Here is a 24,430-nt window from a genome sequence, read left to right as displayed (position 1 = left end):
CAAATACAGAAAATAGAAACATCTAAATGACTGACTAGGGAGGAGGAATTCACTTACGTGTAGGTGGAGGTTTAGAAAGCCGTGGGCTTGGCACTGTCTTGTTGCAGATAGCTGATGTGTCTGCCTCATCCACATCCTGCTGCCATGCTCTGAAACACATACATTTACTCAGAAAGTGTAGGCAAATGCAGTCTCTTATTATCTTCACATTTACACATATCAATAAGGCCTCTCTAAAAGCTTTAGCTGCAGGAATGTTTGTAGACAGGGGATACATACTTTCTTGTTGAAGCCTGTCTGACATCCACACACTGCCGTCCATTCCAGGCACAGTAAGGATCCCTGGAGAGGATGCACTCCCCGCAGCTCTGGTAATTAGTGCAGTTAGCTACCGGGACCTCCACCAGTACAGAGAAGGAGGAAACATAAAGCTGACCCTGTGGAGGAGAGATGACAAAGCAGGGCAGGAAGGAAGTGCCCCAAATACAGTTAGTGGGTTACTATTTTCATCCAGCATCTTCCTTGTCTGACCGTGATCTATATAAAATACTCTTAGCCTTTCTTTAGAACCCCTTTTTTCCCTGAAGAACAAATCTATGCAAAGACATGCCAGCATTCACAAAGTGTCAAAATTCACACTGTTAAAACCCCAACTGTTTGCAGATCCCCTGAGAGAAAGTTGCATATAATTAGCTCCATGAACATGAGTTCTGCTTTAGGCTGCGACTCTTTGTGGCTCATGGAATCTCTAAACTGCCCATAAATGCCTTTACTGAGCTTGTTAGTTCACACTATGGGAAAGCTCTGCAAAACAAACTAGACTTGTTTTCTCTCCCAGCACTCCACCATACCTTTTCAGTATCCAGCTCGATGTGCTGCACTGGTTGGGCATCACGGAAGAGCACCATCTCCTCAATGATGTGCATCTTGTTTTTGACGTTAATGGCTTTATGAAGTCTTCCATCATCTAGAAAAGACACAATATGACTTGAAGTCTCCATGAATTTTTATAATAACACAAGTTGATGGAAATGGGCTGGTGAGTGTGTTTTTGTGTGACTGTGGGTGTGGACTGCTTTACCTGTGCCAATGAAGAGTACATTATAGGCCTTTTTTCCTGCCAAGACTCGATGGACTGCGATCTGAGTGTAGCGGACGTTGCGTTTCAACAGGAGAGGCTGACTGCGGATCACGCTGTCCATTAGAAAGTGGTCTTTGACAAAATTTAACACCTTGTCCGGCATGTGCAGTGAGGAGGAGATGCCCTGCTCTCTGGCGGCATTTGTGATACACTGTGAAACACAACATACAACAGGTTTCACTGTAAGATATGTTCACTTACACTAGAGAATGACAACAACAACAACAGCAGTGGTGTTTGGTTTGTCTCTTTTTGTTTTGCTCCTTTTTCTTTAAATTATTCTATGATTCAACTGATAAGCCTGCCAGGAAATGAAAACAACAGTAGCTTGATAAGAATCTGAGAGAAAGATGGGGAGGGGGGGCAATCAACGTCGGTTTGACAGATACATCTGTTAAAGCCTTGATTTCCAGTCAGAGATGCTACAGTAACGTGACTGATGGGCAGACAGACATGTATGAAAACCCTCTCAAGCAGCTGACATGACATACTGCTGAACATTGAGATCTATGTGTCTAGCGGTTGTCCAGCAGGGGGCAGCAGGCAGGTACTCACCGCTCCAGGCCGAGGCTCTGGGACAGGATGGTTGTATGTGTACCACTGCTGGGTCTCTCTGTTGACTTCTCGGTATCGCCCATTGAACGCTTTCTCCACCTGGTCCATAGTGAAGGAACACACTGCAGAGCTTCCTGAGGCCCCTTTGTACCTTAAAAGACATATCAACTGTTTCAGATGTATATGTAAAAGAAAGCTGTCTCTAACCTTATTGAGACTACATGATTTTATGAACACTATATGCATGTTTAACTGATGAAGGACTTTTTACGACAGATTTTTCTGCACACCATCCCTGTCAAAATAGTCCAAATTCTTCCAGAGGAACCTTCACCAAATACATTTTAACAAGCCACCCAGCAATGTGTATGATAAATGGACAAATGGACAAATAAACAATCAGAATACATATATTATTGTGTATGGAATACTTTAAGTAAATTGCATCTCCCTGTATTGTGATATGAATGTCAAAGCCTTTACTTACACCATCATATTTTTGTAGTGCTGAATATGAAAGCCTTTTTACCTAATTGTATTCTTGGCCTTGCTGTTTATTTGTATGTGCAATTTTCAAGTTAATTAGTCTACAAAATAGCAGCAACAGCCTTTAAAAGTGCAATGTTTTCTGTTTTAGATTGTAAATTCAGCATTTTAGTTTTTACCACATGGCTCAGATAAAGGCGAGATGTTATTCCTTGTGCACTAAAGGTATGACTACAGTGGTGATGTGTTCATTTAAACAGTGAAATTTGGTCCTCACCACTGAGATGTGAAGACTCCATAAAACACTGTGTTCTTCCAGTCCTCGGGGCTGGGTGTCAGCACAAATATGTCTTGGATTATGTTGAAGGGGAAGCCGTCGTCAGGTAGAGAGCACAGGAGCTGAGCCTTCAGGAAGGTCGTCCATTTCTTCTGCAGAACTCTCTCACCGCCCATGTCGCCCTGCAACAAAGATAATGCAGGTTTGAAGCCTTTCCAGGTGTGGCCAGTAGAGAGTGCAAGAATATAAGACTGACACCTGTCTGCAGTGGTGACTGTGGGCAATGCCTCTGAAGAACAATATGATACACCGGTGTGATTTGATGGAACCTGACAGGCTCATAAAAGGCATAAAATAATAATGTGCACTGTACGGTTCGCTGTCATGGCATACACTACATGCAATAAATTGCCGTGATATGGTTACATTATATTAGGGAAATAATTATGCCATCTTTATTCACCTCTTTTCTTTTTCTTTGTAAAAACAACAAAGAGTTGAGCCCAACAGAAGAGCTGTTTGGATTGATGTAATTAAAAACCATTAACCTCCTATGGTAAAACCATGCTGAGCAAGATCAGTTGTTGCCTCAACGCAGATATACCCCGAGGCAGCAGATTTCTAGGTCATGAAAACAATATACATCATCACAACTGGCTTAGATTTAAGGAAAAACACTCAGGGCTTTGAGGAGGACAAATGCTTTTTAAATGAAAAAGAAAAAGATACATTGCCCCCCTGACAATCCCACTTCACTGACACGGCTGCTGTGATCCAGCGCCGTTGGCACTAGCCTTCAAAGTGATGTGAGTGGCACATGACTCCTTTGGCATGCAGACTAATTTGGGGAGAAACTCCGTCTTTAACCCTCAGTGTGAAAGCAATTTTAAGTATGTAATGTGTGAGTGTAAAACAAACTAGGGGACTTACAGGCCTGAGAAGGGTGACTCTTTTTATATTTTTTTTTTACCTACATCGACCTCACCAAGGAGCTTATTTTGCTTTTGGGAAAAGACCTGGGATTTAAGGGGAGGATGATCTTCTGCACTGAACCACGTGAACCAAATGTGTTTACATTTGGTTCACAGTATCAATTATTCCAATTTTCTCAAAGGCACAGATCTAACAAGATGAAAGTTGGCTGTTGGAGGAAATAAGCAGTTTTAAAAATGTGCAGAGCAAAGGGACCAAAGAGAACCAAAGAGAAATGCTAAATGATCTAAACTACATGAAAACCTCTAACATGAAGCTTCAACTGAGTCCACTTTAGTATTACATTAATCAGAGGAAATGGCAGGACTAGATGGGAAGGGAAATGGCACATGACCAATACTGAGCTTCAGAAGCAATTACTTATTGTAGTAACCCAGGCAGATAATGAGCAACATGCAGTATATCCCCCTCTCCTCCTGGCTGAACCTAGTTTTATAATTTAATGCCACTCTGTGCTTAAACTGACTTCTGAATAATTGAAGCAAATGCATCCCATTCATTAATCCCTTGTAAAAGCATCCATTGTTCAAAAGGCTGTTCGAAATGCTATGAACATGCCGGGGCAGTAATGGCTTCTTTCTGAGAAACCGAACAATCCTGCTAAATGAGAACATGCTTTGTTTTGTTTGTTTCAAGCAAAAACATTGTTTATCATTCCATAGTTGGGCTAGATGAGGAGAAACCTGTGTACTAAACACCTGAATAAACAAAGAGAGAGGGACTGCAGGCAAACAAGGGATTAAGAGACACAGGGATAGGAGTGATCAGATATTTGAACGGGAATCACTCTACAGTTTCACTAAAAGGAAGTTACACCATCTACGGCATTTAAGATTTAATTTAATTACAAAGCTTTTTATGTTTTACATTTTATACCTTCTAGATCATTTTTGTTTTGTTTAAAACCCATCTCCCTCATTTCCTTGAGGGTAATCTGCAGCAGGGTATTTACAATCAGCACATGTTTGAACCATATGATACAAAACTCAACAACATGCACCATGAGTCAGTATTTATATGGCTCTGTGAACTGGGATGATTTTTAAAATTGGATATATGGAAACACTGAGTGGATAACTGCATAGAGGTGAAGAGAACATATGCCTTAGGGCAGAGTCTGACTGTAAACAGGCCTTTAATTCACAGCTGGGCTTCCTTTGCTATTACATGTGGGGTTTAAATCTGATGCAAACACTGTAGGTGGTGTATGACAGCAGGATGACTACCAGGACACACCTGGAGAGGGAGTACAACTAAAAATAAGATACTAGCTCTCTGTGCAGATGCTCAGGTGATCAGTCACAATGAGTCATGAACTATTTTATATGGTCTCACAGGACAGATGTATCTGCTGTCCACAAAGACGAACTCTTATTTGTCCGAGGTGGACGTCATACTCCCTGCTAGTAGTTTTCATTCTGCTTGAACGGCGATAAGCATGATTGTTTTCACAGGGACAAGCCGTGGTCTGGTCTGCAGAACTAGATTGTGATGTTGATGATGTTTACAGAGCAGAGAAGACCCGAAAAAAATACTCGGTGAAGTCTGTACTTTAGTTTGAAGGGCCTCAAGTATTTTCGGCAGGTGATAATCCGATTCTGCGCATGGATCTTGTGCTACAGTAATCCTAAGCCATTTTGAGTTGGGTTGAGTCCTGTCTGAGCACAAATATTTGGTGAAATATGATAAGAATAGAGGGAGGAGAGGATCTGGAGAAAAAGAATCAACCAGAGGGAAACATGTGAGAGGAATGTTTTTCTGTAACAAGAGATCCTGCGTCACTGCCCAGAAGGACTCGAGCTATACTAGTTGTTTTTAAGCTGTGAGAAGCCTTCAAAAGCCTGGCTGTATAGGAGCTGAACACAAATACACGTGCAATGCACAAACACATAAACAACCCCACACCCCACTGCCCTTCCCTCCTATCATATCTGATAGATTCCTATAGTGATGAGAGTACAGTGTCAGTAGGTGTAACTTTTAGTGGGTAAAAAAAAAACACCCCTTTAGATGGACCGTCTGCTTTCAAGCATCACTCACCTTACACACGCGAGCAATGCGCGACACAATGGTGTTGTCAAAGAAATCAAACTCCTTCCCTGCTTCACTGAAGAAGAAGTAAATCTTATCATCATCGCCCACTAGGTTGCCCTTGGGCAGGCTCTCCTGTATGTAGGCAGAACCAACAAAGGCTGGGTCTGAAAGAAAAGCAGCACGAACAATACTGTCAACCTACAGTTTATGCAATTCTGGCATCTGGAGAGGGGGGAGACGTCCCTATTCCCTCTGACATCAACACGCTGAATGGAAAAAAACTGCTCCAGCAGGGACTAGATTGCAGGTAAACACTTTCCATTTACATAATATCCAATTGTGTCAAATTCAACACTTTTCATGCAGCAGCTCTGGGACAAACAGTTTGAGCATGTTATTTATCTCATAAAGGATGTGATATTATGATGTATAGAATTTCTGCTATAAGAAGACATAATAAAAAGCTACAGCACTGTACCTTGAAGCCAGTTGAGTGAGTTTTCCGTTTTTAGTGCAGTTCCTTGGCCTAGACTCTTGTAAATGATGGGTTCATTTCCTTGGAAATTACTGACTGTACCGGAATACAGCTCTCCATCTGCAACACAGTGAAGAAGACCAGTATAATCACAGTGTTTACCACAAGGGAATGGGCTTCTGCGTCACACGCTGTAATGAAATCCAGAGATTGTGCCCCAATTTGTCTCAATATCAACCACCTGTTTTTAGTTGCTTTACAGACGTTTTCTATAAATCAAAAGTGTTCAAACAAAGCCTTGTTTTAATGAGAGCTGACAGCCTTGCTCAGACCTACCAGCCATTATGGCGGTGGACTTGTACTCTGGGTTGAACGGGCAGCGGCTTCGTCCATCCTCTGAAACGATCTCACCGGTATCACTCTTGACGAGGGAGAAGTCGGCAGTGTTCTGTGGAAAACAAACCACATGAGTTGAAAAGTAGAGCTGCAACCTGCTCTGTCCAAGATGGTCAGTCAGTCGTTGGTTCAAGGTTATCCACTAGTCGTCCCTGTGTGTTTGTTATGAATTGTTGTAAAAGGCTTGAAAGGATTTGAAGGAAAGGATTGAAAACTCGGATCGATTCTGCTATAAACTGATTACGAGCATTAAATATTTTGATCCATTTCCCTTCAGCACAGGACATAATAAAATAATGCACATATATTGTATCTAGCTGCTCAGGAACTCAGCCTGACTGCTAAGTGAGCCGAGAGGCAGGAAGCAGCATGCTCTTTCCTCGAGAATCTAACTAAAAGAAAACACCACATACAAAGTCTTGCACAGGTACGATCGGTACAACAGAGACTGTTTCATATAAACACTTACTATGTAAGCACAGATGGGGCTGAAGGCGTACGTCCCACAAACATACAGATGAGTGTTGTTCATACGCAGTAGAATCTTGATGTAGTTGAAGCAATCCGTCTGTATTAGAAACAATTTATTGAAAATTATTAAAAATAAATGTACCCACTTCATTTTCTTTACAGCTAGTAACATACAAGGATATACAGTATCAATTTTCACCAAAACATACTCAGACTCCTATTCATCCTAATTATCTTTACTTCCTGTCTTAAGGCACAGTTTATTAAAAAGAGAAGATAAAAATGCTAGGAAAACAAAAATGATCTCCCTACTAGTTTACACAATTGTCCAACGGTGTGTTTGCACTGCAAACTGTATTATTATTATTGTTCCCTCTGAGTGAATAAGCACCAATTTATTCACATGGCTCTCAATCTCTATGTTTATATGTAAAAGTGGTGGAGCAGGCAGGAAAAAAGAAAGAGTGTAATAGAGGAAAAGTTTGTTTGAAAGGAAGGGAAAAATCCATTGTTGTGGAATGGAAAGTTATAACTTAACAGGAAATTTTCCAGGGTGCTGCCCAGGGTTTGTTTCCAAAGTGCCATGTAACAATGGTCAACTTAACCAGCGAAGCAAACCTGCAGTCATGTAAATACTGTCTGAGTCATCGGAGTTCAGCTACTTGAGATTTTAAACCAGCAGTTCACTGACCTGCAGGTCTTTCCCTTTGAAACTGCACTCATCTCTCTTCCTCTCTGGAGTTTTCCATGTGAGCTGGAGGAGAGAAACAACGTCAAACTCAAACCGTCGCTTTAATACAGAGAGCTTTGTTATATCCACATTGGGCTTCTGGGGTCTAATCATATTTATAACTATATTCATATTGAACCTCTGGGATCCTATTATAACCACATTCATATTTATACAGTGCACTATATGTATATGTTTTTTTTTGCAGCTTACAGACGCCTGCACACTGGCTCTTACATTTCTTTGGAGTTTTACTGCACTGATGTCGGAGAGGTTGAGAGCGAAGAGGATCTCCCGAGCGCCAACATACAGCATGTTGTCTTCTTTACTGAGCAGGACAGAGGTGTAGTTTAAGACTCCACTGACTGAGAAACTCCTGGTCGTCCTCTCCTTCGCATCTGGACGGAAACAGACACAGACAGAGCAGAAAAACGCTGTAATTCATGCATAAATTGCGCTCAGGTTAAACACTGAGTTTGTTATGACTGTTCAAAACCATTACAAGCTGCTGAAGACAGAAAATGAATAAAGGTGCCTAATTATGCAAATCAATTTTCCGTTTGTGGTCACAGCATTTGTTGTACACTACAGATATAGTAGCATTGGTGTCTTAATTAGACACAATCGCACAACATGTAACTCCTGATAGGGCTCAACAAGCCTGGAACAACTAGACAGCCTGGAAACATTTTGTGTTTTAATGCGGATGAAATTTGACATGAATATAGTATTCATACTGAAAACCAAGAAGTATGCATACATTGTCTTCTCTGACATAAGATCTACTTGAGTATATTTTTCCTGACTGTATCAGACAGTACACAGTCGTCATTGTGGGAGATATTGAGGTCATTTCACTCTCACGCTGTTATTGGACTTTGTAGGGCTACAGGAGATCTACAGCACGACTAAGGATCTGGGCTTCATAGTATTTGATACACCTGGAAAAACGAATGAAAAGAAACCAATCCGTCTGTGTTTCTGTGTGTGTATGTGCGCGTGTGTGTGTGTTTCCAAATCCAGCTCCTCATCAAACACAGACACATGAGAAAAGAAACAGAAAGAGAAAGTTCCTCCCTTTTTCTCCTGCAGTACAATAGACAAGTGAATGGCTTTGTTCCAGTCACATTAGCACCTCCTGACTGAAGCCATGGGTTAAATCATCAACTCTCCTAATCACTGTTTTGAAGACCCATGTGTATCTCAGATTTGCAGCAGCTCCGAGGTATTTGCTGCCGGCCCAGCCTGAACGATTTGCCTTAATTGCATGCCAGCATAAACAGAAGCAGGGAGCTGATGGAAACCTGAAGGGGCTGAAGCTCTGAAACACAACCTTTGCCCTGTAATGTGATGAACAAGGGAAAAATAACAGACCAAAGAACTCCATTTATTTTACTGAGGAAGGTCCTTGAATATTATTTTTGTAAATGGTGTGATTTCACATTAGCAGAGCAATGTTTTACCATGATTTACCCAGAAATCATTCCTCTACTGTAAGTGACCATGTGAACACAAATACAAAATTAAAATATTAATATGAAGCACAATGAATGAAGAAATACTGGAGTCACAGTCTCACTTCCTCCAGATGACAAAACATATTTATACATATTCATAAATAGGTCACCACCTCAACATTTTATCTATGAATCTTTTATCTTCTTGTGTTTCCCTTCTTGGTTTCTTTTTAAAAAAGAATATCATCTTTAGCGGCCTATATTTTTCTAGCATATTTTATGTTTTATTTTACTTTATCACTGGTGATTTTAGAGAGGCACTCATTCATAAATATAATGCTCTGTAATATTAAACCAACATCAGGTGAGTTTTGCTATTGTCCGCTGACTTGATGAGGTATAGCTGCATGTATTTTCACTTTCTAGACTAATAGGAAACACAGGAATGACTGATTCTTAAAACCACAGGTGCTGGTGGTAATAGTTACAATTATGGCACTTCCCTGCGTAAAACTAATCCCATCCAGATAGAATACGTTGTCATTATGTTCCACTGATAATAAGCCCACTATGCGGTATGTGCCCTGCAGTACCTGTGACCTGATATAACCTCACCTCAGTGGGTAGGTAAAGGAGGTTGAGCGACTTCCTCTCCCCCGGGAAAATAACATGTTAATAGCAGTCCATCGCCACAGCAACACAGAGCCATATTGTAGTTAAATCTGTCTGTAAAACCACAAGAGGCTCTGCTCCACATACTGTACATGGACCCGTTGGGGCCGTTCTCTCCCCTTTTCACTATCATTACGGAATAAATGGAGGGCTTCTCTGTGCTGGTACCGCGTCCTTGGGTGAATCTAACTGTTATTTACAGACAGAGAAAGACAAAGGCCAAAGCCCGAGCCTAAACAAAGGCTTTAAGGAAGGATATCTACACAAGTATTCTCTGGAGTCAGATCTCCACTGTCACACTTAGCGACCATAGCTGATGGAGAAAAACAATACAGGGCCCCAAACTGAGTATCATTAAAGTGATCCAGAAGGGTTTGCAGCCATACAAAGCTTTCCATTTATAATTTAAGGAAAACATTAATCATGTTTCATGCTTTACAGTTCTTTAGTCTCTGAGGGGTAGGTAATTGCTAAATGGTACACTTAAACACCATGTTCTCTATTAATAAAGGTATGCTTCAAGGTCGCCTTAAAACGCAGCATGATGTTTAAACCTCTAACCTCCGCTCTAAACAACACTCTGTATAAACAGCTAGTAGATCCGAGCTCTTCCAGCGTCTTCTCACTCATTGGTTTGAATTTACAGTCTGCAACATTTGTTAAAGCAACAAAAAAACAAATATTTATCCTCAGAAAACAGAGCAGTCATAAGCACCAACACAGCCCTGACACCACAAAACCAAAAGAGAATAACTTCTAGGGGTCAACCAGTGTGTTCAGACTGTTACCCCCAAAAAACAAAATCACAAGCTAATGGCTGTCTGTATCTGACCTGAACTCGTCCTCCCCTCCCCTCTGCATACACTGCAGTCTTTTAGAGAATCCCCTCTATTGTTGCTCGACTTTTCTGAGGTTGACTCCTCAGGGGCCATTTTATGACAAAGCAGGACCAGCTATGTTGTGGTGTGCAGCAGGGACGGGGAAACAGACAGGACAGTTCAGAGGAAACACCGAAGAGGGGAACATCAACTCGTATATCTCCACCGTGGCCACGAATGGCCATCGTGTCACGACTGAAGAAGTGCAACACAAATCCTTAGCCTTGTCCATCTAGCTTTTCCCATGTAGGGAACCTCTTAGGGAGAGACTTATAAAGAATGCATGATCTCCACTTTAAAGTGCATCACTGTATCAGAGGGATGTATTTTTAGGATACTTAAACTGAAGTGGTTATGATCAGGATGCCAAAATCTTTTTCACATTGGTCCATCACTATTCCATCGAGTACAGCTCGACAGACTTAGAATATCAATGTGAAGGCAGACTAATGCAGCTGATGGCCCAACACCTTAATGAGTCACTATATATATAGTTTGTGGGCTTCTAATATGTCCTTCACAGACCTTAACAGACCTCACAGCCCAATAATTATACAGACAAAAGGGTCCCAAGGAGAACTGAGGTCTGTGAAATACCCGGAGTGCGTGGGAAGTCTGTTTTTGAAAGGACAAATTACTGCAAAATCTCTTGACCGTAATTTTAAATTCTTTTCACCACAAACAAAATCTAATTAACCTCCATTGTACAGGAGGTAAAACAACTCTGAGAAGCAGATATTGTAAAATGACAATGGAAACGAAAAACCTAAACAAAACAAAACCGCTCCTCACTCTGCTGCACTGGTGATGGAAACACTGGTCACAGGTCAAGCACACAGACAACCCCTCCAACTGAAAAGTGAAAACACAACAGAAAAGGGAGGCAGCAGAAAGAGCAGGGGGCATGGGATTCACACATCACTGTATCTGACTGTAGAGTTTGAGAAAGCAGCTTTCTCTACAGTTCACAGCATCTATGACCCTTTAAATAAGTGCGTGTGCACTCTGTGGTTCAACCTCTGGCAGCTGTGGGCAATATGAGATCATTCCCATTATTATGTAATTAAAAGTAATTTCTGCAAATGACACTGCTAAATGGGCTGAAATAGTCGCCTAGACTGTCTAACTAATCTATTTAGAGGGGAAATTAATTATATTGGGCTTAAAGGAATCCTTCTACATTTTTGCAGCTGATTTCCTGATGGGTCTGTGTCCAAAAAACTTAGACAGATAATTAAAAGCGTGGAACATCCCCCAGAGTAATAGAGAAAAGTGTAGAGTAATTTGTCCTTTGGTGCCTTCTTTGTAGGGCAACTATAACTGGATGATTCAATCAATGCCCTCCCTTATGAGGGGGCTGACTTTATCAGCTCTTACAGCTGTATGTTCAAGAGATCATTGCCTACCTCATTTAAAGCTCACACTCTTGTTTACTCTTTTTTTCCCTGCAGAACTTGAAACAAGAAAATACTGTCCCAAACAAATACACTGTCCAAGTGGCAGATTACCAGCAAGCTCTGCCACAAACTACAACTGAATCATGATCTGCTTATTAGTAGCAACTCTTCTCACAAACATGGTAGACTGAGAAAATTCAAAGATTATTGTCACTGTTAAAAAAAAAAAAAAAAAGGGACGGTGCCTGTCTTAAGTGCTGAGTCTAAGCAGTTTGTAATTTTAGAAGAATTAGTTCTGGTCACAGTCCATTGGTAGATGACCTGGAAAAAATGGTTGGCTCTCTTTATTGAGATCAAGTGCAAGTAATAGAATCATGATAGGTCATCTTTAAGGGCCGCCGGATGCCCCATTTCTAGTCTTCTGACTGTAAACACGACCTAAATACTGTCTCTGAAGGGAAATGAGAAGGATGGATGACTGCGAATATGAAAAAAAAAAAGTTTTTATGTGTTTTATTATTATGATATTAGAAGAAAAGAAGAAAAGAATGACGTTTTAACCTTTATCAAGTCCAGTATTTGCCCACTCTACCTACTAGGAATCGTTTTGCTGTGGTGGAAAAACTATAGTCTGGAATTAACATCTTCTTGATTAAAAACCACAGTCTAGACTTGTGTCAAAGATAAAAAGGTCCCTGATGTTTTGAGCGCTATTTAATATTTGGCTTGTTTTTTTTTACTACTAAAAGTAGTTAAACTAAATTAAACCAAATCAAGCTGATAACATGTTTTTTTAGGGAGAAGACATGATAAAGAATATTATAAACATCCTCAAATCTCATAAAAGACAATAACTGTGTGCCATAAAAAATAAAAGATAACTACTTTCTATTAAAGTAACCAACCTCTATAATCCTCCAATGCATGCAACCAATTTTGCTCAAATTTGGTGCCAGGCAGTTCTTCCATACAGACAGCACCACCTTGCTGTGGTGTTGTTACTATAGTGACAATGTCATCATGACATCATCTTCAACATGACACACAAATGAGCAATGGACTATATTTGCAGGTATGCTGAACAGGGAAACATCTGCACCTCTCCTCTTTTGCCTGATGGAAATCCAAAAAATGTGAGTGAAGTCAAGTCAAGTTCAGTACACTGAATTGAAAAGAGCTATCTGACTAATTTATCTCCTCCAGCAGACACTTCTTTAACCATCTTACAGACAGACAGTATCAAGAAAAAAGACAAACTCCCAATGTCAGACATATGCAATTTATATTATTTGTTTGTCTGAGGACTGACTGACATACGAATGGACACCTCGGCATTAGAATAAGACTGTGATAATCATCTGCCTACCGTGCTTGTTCAAGGACTTTTGGGATAGAGGGGATGAACCTCATGAATCCAGTTGCTTTGAGAAGAAGTGATTAAAATCCTCTGATGTGTGTGAAGAGATGACCACTGTGACAGGAAGTCGCAGTGCCAACAAGTCCCGGTGGCTGAGTGTCAGAACAATGCCAGAGCTCCCACTACTGTCACACTGTCTGGTGACATCCAGACAGAAAACAGGCCACGCTGGAGCCCTAACTGAATTATCCCCAGTCATTTTAAACTAGCTATTAAGAGCTGTTGGTGAATGGGTGATTGTGTGAGGGAGTCGACCTGGGAAGCTGAAGGACAGAGACTAAAGCATCTGGAATGCATCAAGACAACGGGCCAAGAGGGTCAATTCACAGAGAGATTCATTAGGCAAGCTGTGAGCCTGCTGTTTGTATTAGTAACTGTTGGGGCTGCATCTTGTTAGCAGGGCATTGTCTCCCCTGCACCATGCTGATGCTGTGATTGGTGGCAATTTTGAACAGAGCTTTAGGAGTAAGAGGACGGAAAGTCATTTTGTAAATGCTGCAAATACTGTAAATGCTGAGGAAACTGTAAAGTGCAGGGATGAGCATTAGGTATTCACACAGCAGGGACGGCCAGTAACAGGCTTTAGTGGGGCAATTTTGTGGGATAGAAACTAATCTGTTGACATTTAAACACTTTTCTCCGTATCTCTTACCTGTAGTTTGTAAAACAGCATGCTCCTCAACCTCAAATTCTTTTCCCATGAAAATTGTTGGTGGGCCAATCTGTTGGTGAGGGAGCAACAAAAGCTGACCCCAGATTAGCTACAATAATGTAAACCAGCTGCTGGTTCATCAGGAACTCACTGTGACCCCTTGCCTCTAGTGTGAACAGGGCTGAAGTATCAGGAACAAAGAGATTGCACGCGAGGTCATGACAACTGTACAGCAGCTCCCTGCTCTGATCAGCCAGACGCTGTGCTCCTGTGTATATACAGCAGGAGCAGAGACACAGTCGCTGTGTCCTCACAACACCTTGAAAACGAACAAGTGAAGCAATGGGGGTGTTTTTACAAGGTCCGTTGAGTTTGATTTATGTCCTGCTCCCCGAAGGAGTGCACAGAGTGGGTGTCATAAACATCAGCGATATCAGGATCAATGATCTGTCTGTTCATGATGGATTAAAAACAATCACCTGGACGGACACTAGTCAGTCACACACAAAGTAGGCCTACGCTACTGTGTGCATGTATTACAGCATCATAAAGTAGAGCCCTATACGTCAAGTTCAAATAAATCACAAACCAATCTGATGCAGCTGAAACCTATGAAACAGAACAATGTTGTGTAATGTTCTTTTTCAATTTCACAACCTCAAATGTGCATAACAGACTGAGTGAATGTGTTTGATCTATTCAGAAAGTGAAATAATAAACTGCTGAACACAGCACTACAGAAGTGAACAGTTGCAGATTTTTCAGTTTCATAATGTAACTGAATGCTTTTATGAGTGGGCAAGTTCTTAGGGCTAAAACACCTCATTTTGATTGAGCCGATTACCATAATTAAATCAATCAATTCAAATATGTTCTTTTATCAACAAACTAACCAAACAAACTATATACTTATCACATAAAACAAAAAGGCCAAAAGTCTTAAATTGGAAATAAGTCATATTTTTCTTCATTTTCTATTAACTGAACTTGATGTCATTGAATCACTTTGAACTAAATTTGGTTGGGCTTGATATAAGATAGTGGAGCATGTTTAAGCATCCATACCATTAAAATCTGCTGTTCAGCTATGTGGCAACAGCACGGTATTGAAGCTGTTATCTCTCTAACACTACTGTCATTTTGAATTACTTGACTGAGGCTGATTTAGATGCTCTAGACTTGACAGCTTTTAAATAATTAAATATGCGTCACTCTCAGCGTGGCTGTGGGAATGGTACCTTCAGAGGAATTAAAAAGCGCGACTGTCCAAACGCATGATGTCTAACAGGGTGCTGAACACATCAACAGGCAAAAACAGGCAGCATAAGTGGCTTATAGGTGCGCCTTTAAATAGTGTTCCAACACACTAAGCCGTTCAGCATGGTCTGCATTAAAGCCTGGAACAAAAGCAGAGAGAAAAGCAGATGCAGACCCCACTCCCTGAACCCATGATCCGTCCTGATAGGCGCATAATGAGAACCAGACAAGTGTTCACACCATAACACATACAAATCCCCATTCATTATTCATGCCAGATTACCCTCTTCATTAAGGCAGAGGCGGGGACCAGGGGACACAGAGAGAGAAGAGAGAAGAGGAGGGAAGTCAGTCTGCGAGAATGTAACCGGATGAGAGGCAGCCAAATGGGGATCTGGCCCACCCCCCACGCTATCAAGGTTAAAGCATGCAAACCGTCAAAGCTAGCTGGCATCCAGCTAGGACGGAGAGGACCAGTAACCATGACAAGACCAAGCAGTTCCTGCTGTATAAAGTTCAGGTCCCGGAGGCCTGCAGCTCTGCATTCTGCTTTGATACTGTAAACACAATGTGACAAAGCTCTTCTGCGGGAGGCTGGAAAATGTCAGTGCAGCGGAACCGGTATTACCAACTTCTATCACCAGAGCCCACTGACCTTCATCCGCTGGTAGAGGCCTGGTTTTTGCCTTGTGTCACGACTGGTCTTTAAAACAGCATCATATTCATTCTATTGTCGGACCAACCTTATGAACTAGCCAATAAATTTCAAGTCTCTATGAACCCTTGGCAATGTATGATAAGGTCAGGTGGACCTGATACAATCACTCCTTGTTAGTTTTTATGGGGCATCGTAATCTGTGTCATTAAAACTGTGTTCCTCCTATGAAATGTCAGTTTATCAATGTGGCCAAAGTTACTGCAACATAAATGCTAAGTATAAAACAAGCTGGGGATATGTCTTGTTGGCTCAAAATAAGTATAACTATAGACACGATATAGAAAGAACAGCCTTTTATCCATTAGCTCAGCTGTTCTGAATGCAAAGCATCTATACAGCAGACCTCTGACATACGGGTTTTGCATGTTTTATAGTGGTGTTTAACATTGGCTGCACGCCCTAAAAACAAATCTCTCCATCACTACAGCGAGAAGTGTGAGGTGTCCTTTCAGCGAGTGATTGATCGTGTGTGCTGTTGTGAAACGCTCCAGCAGGGCTGATCTGCGTGCTTTGTTGAGGTTGGCAGGTGAGAGATATTACCTGTTGGTATAGAGGTCCAACATGTGGGAAGGGACATGCTCAGACAGGCAAGATGGCTGACCTGCTCAGAATAACCTACTTACTGGAAATGTTATCCGTGTCTACAAGAGATTATCAAGATCGATCTATCAACACAATCATTTCTGGCGTTAGCTCTATAATGATGCCCGAACAAAAGTCAGTAACTGCAGTTCAGTAACTGAAAGGGAGCATTGATCTCATAATTCATCATTTTGATACATTTTCCACGAGGATGCTACGACACAATAAATGTTTAAATTGGACATGTCATCTCAAGTGCGCATCATTTGAATAATTACATTGGTGATGATAAAATCGCTACTTGGCACAAGTGGCAGTGGCAGTATAAGGAGAGCCTGCTGCACAGAAACCCAGCACAGAAGGTTAATTTAACAATGTCTGTTATGACATTCTCCAAACAAACAAAATAAATACAGATTATATAAGAGCAATAACTCTGACACTATGTCAGACTCCCCTCAGTGTTTCACTGCAAAATAGGCCTGTTCATTTTGTGATTATGTCTGACCTGTAGGTCCTTGACTGAGCCGCACTGATGGAGCTGCCGTTCAATGCAGGTTTATATGGATTTTAAATCATTATGTTGAAGACAAACACAGTGTCACCCTTTTAAATCCTTTTAACTTTTACAAAGGACGTATATGAAGTGTATTGTTGCTTTTTTTCAGATAGGACAGTTACTGCGACACAGGGGACACCACTGATAATTACACAATAGTCCTGAAGGCAGGATATGAGAGCACAAAATGTAGGCAGATTTTGTAATAATCAAGAGCTACTGTAGTTTAAGAGAAAACAGCTGCTGCTGTTTCACCCCTGGCCAGCTGTGGGCTTTCAGCAGGTTTATGACACAGAGCAAGAGACAGTAACAGTTCTGCCCTTTTAGACTGTTTATCAACAGTTTGATAAGTGACTGGTACTGTTCAGTGCAGTGAGTCTGCTGTCTTACACTCAAGTGTTATAAAGATGCATACATGTGACGGTGATGTGTTACTGCAGCATCATGGTTACTCTGTAGAGAAGAAGCTGATAAAACGTAACTTACTGTAGGAGAAGGTGAGGCGCGGGGTGACATCATTCTCTGTGACACCTGTATGAAAGCATCCAACGAGCAGGACGGTGCAGGCTGGGAGAAAGAGCCAAGCCATACTCATTGTCCACATGCCTCCTCAGGGCCGCCAGCCAACTTGCACTATTTGCCTTTCAGAGTTTTGGGGAATTCATGAAGAGTGTCTCTTTTATTCCGTGTTTATTTTCTCTCTCTCTCTCTCTCTCTCTCACTCTCACTCTCTCTCGCTGCAGCTCCAGGCTCCTTGAATAGAAGGCCTATGCACTGTTGTGAAGTCAGGGTTGCTCTTTCGAGGCTGCGGACGATGATGTTGGTTTGAAGTGACGACCTGTGACCTCAACAGAACAGGTCGGAGGGCATCCACCGATCAGCCTCCATGTGAACACACCACCACAGCGTCTCAGCTCAGATCTGTGAAGATGAAAGAAACAACATTCATTCAAATGAATGTAGGCTGCTGTGAGATTTAATGCCAGTGTCTAGCAAGTATAATGTTTATCACGTTCTCCTTTTTAATTTGGTGTGTTAATATTCATAACACTAGCGAATTAGCACTAAACTCAAAGCCCATTAACACTCTACAGATCTGATGTTGTGTGGTATTGGTTTCAGTTTCTGTTCAGAGGGGGGAGAGAGAGAGTGGTACCACTGTGTGGTGATCATTAACAGAATAGTACACGAATGACTCTTTGAAAAATGCTCATGTCAGGTTAATTTGATAGTGTCAGCTAGCGCTCCTGCTACATTGTGCGGTGCACAGAAAAGAAAAGAAAGCAGAGATCACTTGGAAAAGCTTGTTAAAGCTTGAAGACAATGACAAGGTGTTACGCCCAAATAACAGCTCATATTACAGGAATTATTAGGAGTTTCTGGCCACAGGTGACCCCAGTTAACATTGGTTATATTACCGAGTGGTGAGAAATGGTGTATACAGTATAACCAATAGTAATGTGAAATGTTTTGATCCCCACACAGAGAGTTTTAGTTCTGCATGTTCTGGCTCATTCTGAAATTCATGGAGATAAAAGTGTCCAAAGCCCAAGAAAATTGGCAAATTTGCACAAGCCTGCTGTTCAGCTCTCAGCTCCACATAGATAATCATTATTTAACTTTTTGTAGTTGGTCTCATTGGTCCACAACTTCTGCAACAATTCTTAAAAACACATCAGACCACAAGACAACTACTACACCACTAATGGAGTTACAGTAGGAAGCAATTTGGTGATGCTGATTAACTGAACGTAGTGAGACATGAGGGGAAACCCAATACAGACATCCCAGTTCCAGCTGCAAACGCTCCATTACAGTTGCTACGGGGAGCTCCTCATTAAATGCAGCCAACGGGAGGCTCAATTTCATGTGAGGTATGGCAATCAATAGCAAAAAGGTAGCCAGTGAAGCTATTCCTGGTTTCTATCAAGGGGCTCCTGACTCTTAATCAATAAGCAGTCTGACGTTTACTGCAAACACAGACATCTCCAAATCTGAGCTGGGTGGATGACATTTGGAGGAGCAGGAAGGCCACGATAAAGGCCAGAGAACAAGACACAAAGAGGGTTATTTCTACAGCAGTAGTGTCACACACAAGATTTGAAATAGAGAAACACAGGTAGACACACTCTGCTCCGTCAGTTTAGTGTAGGATACTGTTACTGAAGCGGAGGACAAATCAAGTCTTCCTCCCGAGTTTGAAACACAGTGCTTCATTAAAAGTCTTTCAAAAAAAATGACCTCAATAGAAGGTAAAAAAAAATCTAAATCTATCATTTCCTTTTCCACCAGAGCTACAAAAAGGAAAAATAATCAGGAGTGTCTGGCCATTGAGGGGCTTGAAGCCTACAGCACAGGGACTGTGACTCTTAATGATCATAATGACAAAAGCAGATGAGGTTATGAAAGGCTTCTGCTTTTGAGACTCCAGGCTAGGTCACTGTCTGAAGTTTCTCAGGCGCCTCCTGCAAGCGGCCTACGTGATATCAGTAGACTGTAACGCGTAATGGACAAGAAGGGCCTGAAGCATCATTAGTGTCCTTTGTGTGGAACAATTGGAAGTGAGACGACACTTGACCAGCGAGCAGCGGCGCTAACATTAATTCTGGGTTTGTGTGACAGTCAGGAAAGAGAGTCCCGCATGTATCAAGCCAAATCTGACTGAGGAACGTAGAAGAGAGCTCGACTCAGCGTGAGCGAGAGAACAAGGGCCTCTCTGACAGCACAGAAATCTATATGCGACTCTGCACTTCACTACTCTCTCCTGCATGATGCATAAACTGAATCATCCCTTTCACTCCCTACACAGACGTGATAGTGTGCTCTGCCTGTGCATGATACTCTCACATCTCTCTGTCTATGAGCTTCTCTTCAGTCTCTACCCTCTCTCTCTCTCTCTCTCCGACAACACATCAGCTTAATCAGTTTGACATAATTATTGCAATTATTGCATATGTCAAAATTTTACTGCAGACTATAAAACATAGTCTAATCAAAGGCATATGCTGGGTATTATTAAACACAGCTTAGTATGTGATTGTTCAACCAGACCAAGTGAATGCTATTTATTTACAGTACACACAATTATATTAACCTTGCAATTGAAACATTATGATGAAACTGCTTTTTGGGCATTCCACAAACATTTTTAGCACTGTCTTAATGCACTCGGTTTGAAAATGATTTACAAGAACTGAGAATGTCTGCTTGGATGCTCTATTTACATCTAACCACATACTTAAATAGATAAAAGGAAGTATGCAAAGAGTTGAGACAGAAACGCAGTTCTAGTTAATGAAAATCACCTTTTGTCTCAGAAACACTGATCTTTGCTGCATTTGCTGTCTTTATTTTAATAAATGACATTGCACATTGTTATCTGGAAACCAAATAAACCTTATCAACATACAGACCAGGGAGTCTTGAGCCATGTAAAAAAAAAAAAAAAACTCACAACACTACTGCAACACTTGCACAATGAGAGATTTTCGAGAGTAAGACCAACTGCCTTAGTCTACCTGTCCCTGCTATGTTATACCAAGTAGAAAAAGGAAAAATCTCAAGAATTTGGGGCATAAATACAGTTATCGCTATCTGAGCCCATCATCCATACATTAATAACAACAGTTGTTTTGACAGTCCATGCAGTGAAAATAATTACTTAGGGGGAGGGGGGAACCATTAAATAAAGCAGTAAGAGGCTGTCTGCAGGGAGTGAATGCTGCACAATCTTTTGTCATTAACACATGTGGTTGTGATGAGGAATAAAACTCCTGTAAATAGGCAGCTTTGTCAGAGTGAAACTGAAATCTTACAAATTACAGTCAAAGTGCAACACAAACTATTTGCAATGTAAAACTTCCTCATAAAAATTGATGGGCTTTTTATACAGTATACTGCAATAAAACTAGGAGATAGCATGCCCAAAAGTAGGATATCAGATTTATATTTAACCAAACAGGGAGATTCCCAGAAGTCTTTACCAGTAACTTCCTGTAAGAAAGCTCAAACTATCACTGTATATCACTGACTGGCAGAGGCTGACCAATGACAGCACTAGTACTTATACAGTGAGACTATGTGAGTATTATAAATAGCAGCAGTACATACATCACTGAAACAGGTGGCACCACTATTAGCATTCGCCATATGAGTCGAGTAGGAGGGGTCAAGGCTCCCCACATTCTACACACAGCCTGTTGACTGGAAAAGTGTTGACTGATAAATACGACCTCACGGCATGCCTGTCATCTGAGGAAGCCACCTGTACACACACACACACACACACACATAAATACACGCCGGACACCTACGTCACACCCCGGAGGAGAACCCAGGTCACATGCTCCCAGATGTGGCCTTCAACCTGTGAGCAGCACCTCCCCTCCGGCCCCCCCTCAGCACCTCCACGCCCCCCTGAAGGACTCTCAGATGTGTGAAGGAGCAGATGCGAGATGTGGAGGATATCATCTGTCAGGAGAGGATTTAATGGAGAAGTGCGCTTGCACATATGGACAGTGCGTGCAGTGTTGACACAGCTATGCACTGGACCTGCTGCCTACTTCCAGATTATTAGAACTACTCATCCAAATCTAAAGATACATATCTCTGACTAAGATATGATGGTAGGCTGTTTCTTTCACAATGCTCAAGTATCAGGTCATAGGGACTTTCATAAAGTGTTCTCCCATTACAATGACTTATTTTTTATTAGTTTCTGTTATCTCCGGAAGCCTGATTATGATGTAAGTGTAGACAGAGGTTAGGTAAATGGGCTGCGTCACACAAACTAGTTCTTCTTAGGTAGAGCTCAGTTCTCAAGGTGTTAGCTAACTGGTCTAGCGAGCTACAGTACTGTAAACCAACGCTAGCTAGCTAATATATGATGAGATCTGTTTATCATTGAGAGTAAAAGAGGAAATATGAAATCCCTGTTTAATAATAATGTTGTAAATTGGGAAGATTACTTTTCTGCGACATAAAAACCACAACAGTCTAGATTTAAAAAAAAAAAAAAAAGCAAGAAAAAAAAAAAAAGCAACACAAGTACAATCTTACTATATTTTTCTGCATTGCACATGTTGTGTAGCCTAATGATGCACCCTTCTTTAGTAATACACCGGTCTGACATAAGCTAGTAGTTAACTTTTACAGGACTTCATGCACAAACTTGCTGATGAATTTTCAAATAGTCAGTGCACCCCAATCCTGTTCCCCAGTGAATGAAAACTCGGAAGTCTGTACGTCTGATTAGGTGAAGAAACGCTCCCTTCGTTCCTTCTCGACCCATTTTAGGTCCAATTCCCAGACCTAGCTAAGAGTAATTAATGGCTCATTCATCCCTGAGTGAACCATACAGCAGTAATTATGACCATATGCTATTCCAAAGACTTTTAATTGCCTAATTAAAATCTTATTAAACTATTGAACAGAGATAGGGGACATTTTGAACTTAAGGTTCAAGGGAGTTTAATTCATCAAGCCTGCTTCTCCTCCAGGGCCTGTGACACACGGTCAGAGGTGGCGAGTTTTATCGGAAGCGCTGACTTCCTAAAACACACCCAAATTTGAAGCTATCAAGCGTTAAGAATGTATTGATAGATTAGGGTAATACATGTCTGTGAAAGTGGATGAGTATATTTCATCACCTCTGTCTTTGAAACCAATACAAGAGCCTAAATCAACCCTGTCTTAGAAGTGAAAATATTCAGAATGATATTCCATTACATTCCATTTCCCCTCTGCGCAAAATTTCCATAACAGATGTGGAGCCAGCAGAAGCAGCTTGCTGATGAAATGTAAAGTAGCACGGCTAGGTCTGTTGCTGGGCCTGCTATCACTATCAGGGCTGAAGTGAGTGAAAGATGAGCAGCAGGGGCTCTGCGACACAGGAAAGTGTATTAAAATACTGAAAGGAGGGAAAGGAAAAAAGACAGAAAACCAAAGCACAAAGATGCATTTTCCTATTGTTGGTCTCCTCGTCAGACTCTAATCTACAGTATATATTAGAAACTGCATGGTGATGGAGATCATCTACGGTAACTAATCTCACCAGACAAATACTAGTTTCAATAAGACTCACACACTACTGTGTGAGAGTCATTTGCCTCTCTTGGCTCTGTGCCCTTTATTTCCCGTCACCAAATCTCCCTGTCAAAACACATCAGAAAGGGCATAAACCTGGATTAAAACTATTCATGTGTTGTAACCCTCAGACGTGGTAAATACTGGGGGATTGAGGCAAAATTGGTAGAAGTTTGTACTTTTCCCTCTTTCCACACTCCTTTCAGTTCTCAACAATCCGGAGTAAGCTGATCCACTTTTCAGAAGCCGCCTGCCCTGTTGATCTCACAGACTTGGCCTATTTCTTTTCTACTGCTGTCACACACCCTTTTGCAGGAAGAAGGAAACACCTCAATTTTTGTGGGTATTCTGTGTTATAGTTTGATACACTATTCAGAGTTTAAATTGGCAACCAACAAGAAATTAATCGTTCATTGCTAAAACACTAAACCCCCTTTATAATCTGTCTCCTCTTCCTTATCTATATCTCCCGTTTTGGTTTTTGAATGCTCAGTCTACTGACCCATTTTACGGTCCCTTGGCGTATGTGGTGTATGATGAACTGTCAAGATACACTACAAATTCAGTGGTCAAAAGTTGAAATCATCCTGACGCTGACATTTAAACTGCATTTCCCCCTTAGGGAAGACTTTTGTCTTTTCTGAGCTACACAGTACTGTGCATCTCAACACTGCTGCTGCTGCTTACATCGCAACTGTTTATACTGTTGTTTCTACTATAATAAATATTTACACTGCAATAAATATTGCTCATTAAAGGATGAACACAAGTGCTCTGTGCGTAATACCAGGACTTAAATCGTTTTAATTACTTTTGGATTCGTATTTACTAACAATATTTCACTGACAACGAAGTCGAGGTCCTAAGGTTGTGGCTCCATCTTCTAGTTTCAGTTTGTTAAATGGAATAGTTTGAGTATGTATTGTATTAGTAAATTTATTTATTTTCCCAATCTTTTTCCAAGTACTATGGTTGTGAAGATCACTTTACTTTTAAATTGATGCATGTTCAATCTCTTGCACTCTCATTATCCTCTTACTGCTGGAAAATCCAAATCACCTATGAGCACTGCAGAACTTACCAGAGTCTCTCTGCTCTGGACACAATGATGCAGGTTAGGATGAGGGTGACATTTTTGTGGGCTTTCCAATGTCCAAGTCTTATGCTGAAAAGTAATTCTGCATTTACGATGGGCAGTG

General features: G+C 41.2%; 1 protein-coding gene across 3 annotated transcripts in view; it reads right to left on the bottom strand.

Moving 5' to 3' along the window:
• The window catches only part of sema4ba (sema domain, immunoglobulin domain (Ig), transmembrane domain (TM) and short cytoplasmic domain, (semaphorin) 4Ba), a 46,070-nt gene that overhangs the window by 3,777 nt on the left and 17,863 nt on the right, over window positions 1-24,430 (bottom strand). For all 3 annotated transcript variants that reach the window (XM_085779187.1, XM_085779186.1, XM_085779188.1), the window contains exons 2-14: window positions 17,634-18,068; window positions 7,796-7,956; window positions 7,520-7,582; window positions 6,827-6,925; window positions 6,298-6,409; window positions 5,965-6,081; window positions 5,493-5,650; window positions 2,460-2,641; window positions 1,697-1,847; window positions 1,082-1,292; window positions 852-967; window positions 280-437; window positions 58-149 (exon numbers count right to left, since the gene is read on the bottom strand). In XM_085779187.1, coding sequence (XP_085635313.1) covers window positions 58-149; window positions 280-437; window positions 852-967; window positions 1,082-1,292; window positions 1,697-1,847; window positions 2,460-2,641; window positions 5,493-5,650; window positions 5,965-6,081; window positions 6,298-6,409; window positions 6,827-6,925; window positions 7,520-7,582; window positions 7,796-7,956; window positions 17,634-17,751 — 1,738 coding nt within the window. In that variant the 5' untranslated portion in view covers window positions 17,752-18,068. The remainder of the gene's footprint in view (window positions 1-57; window positions 150-279; window positions 438-851; window positions 968-1,081; window positions 1,293-1,696; window positions 1,848-2,459; window positions 2,642-5,492; window positions 5,651-5,964; window positions 6,082-6,297; window positions 6,410-6,826; window positions 6,926-7,519; window positions 7,583-7,795; window positions 7,957-17,633; window positions 18,069-24,430) is intronic.

This window comes from Trachurus japonicus, chromosome 6 (assembly GCF_045865225.1).
Source record: "Trachurus japonicus isolate A0001 chromosome 6, Traja_1.0".
NCBI lineage: Eukaryota > Metazoa > Chordata > Actinopteri > Carangiformes > Carangidae > Trachurus > Trachurus japonicus.
The sequence above is the reverse complement of the archived record's forward strand: the minus strand, read 5'-3'. Positions and strand labels throughout refer to the sequence as shown.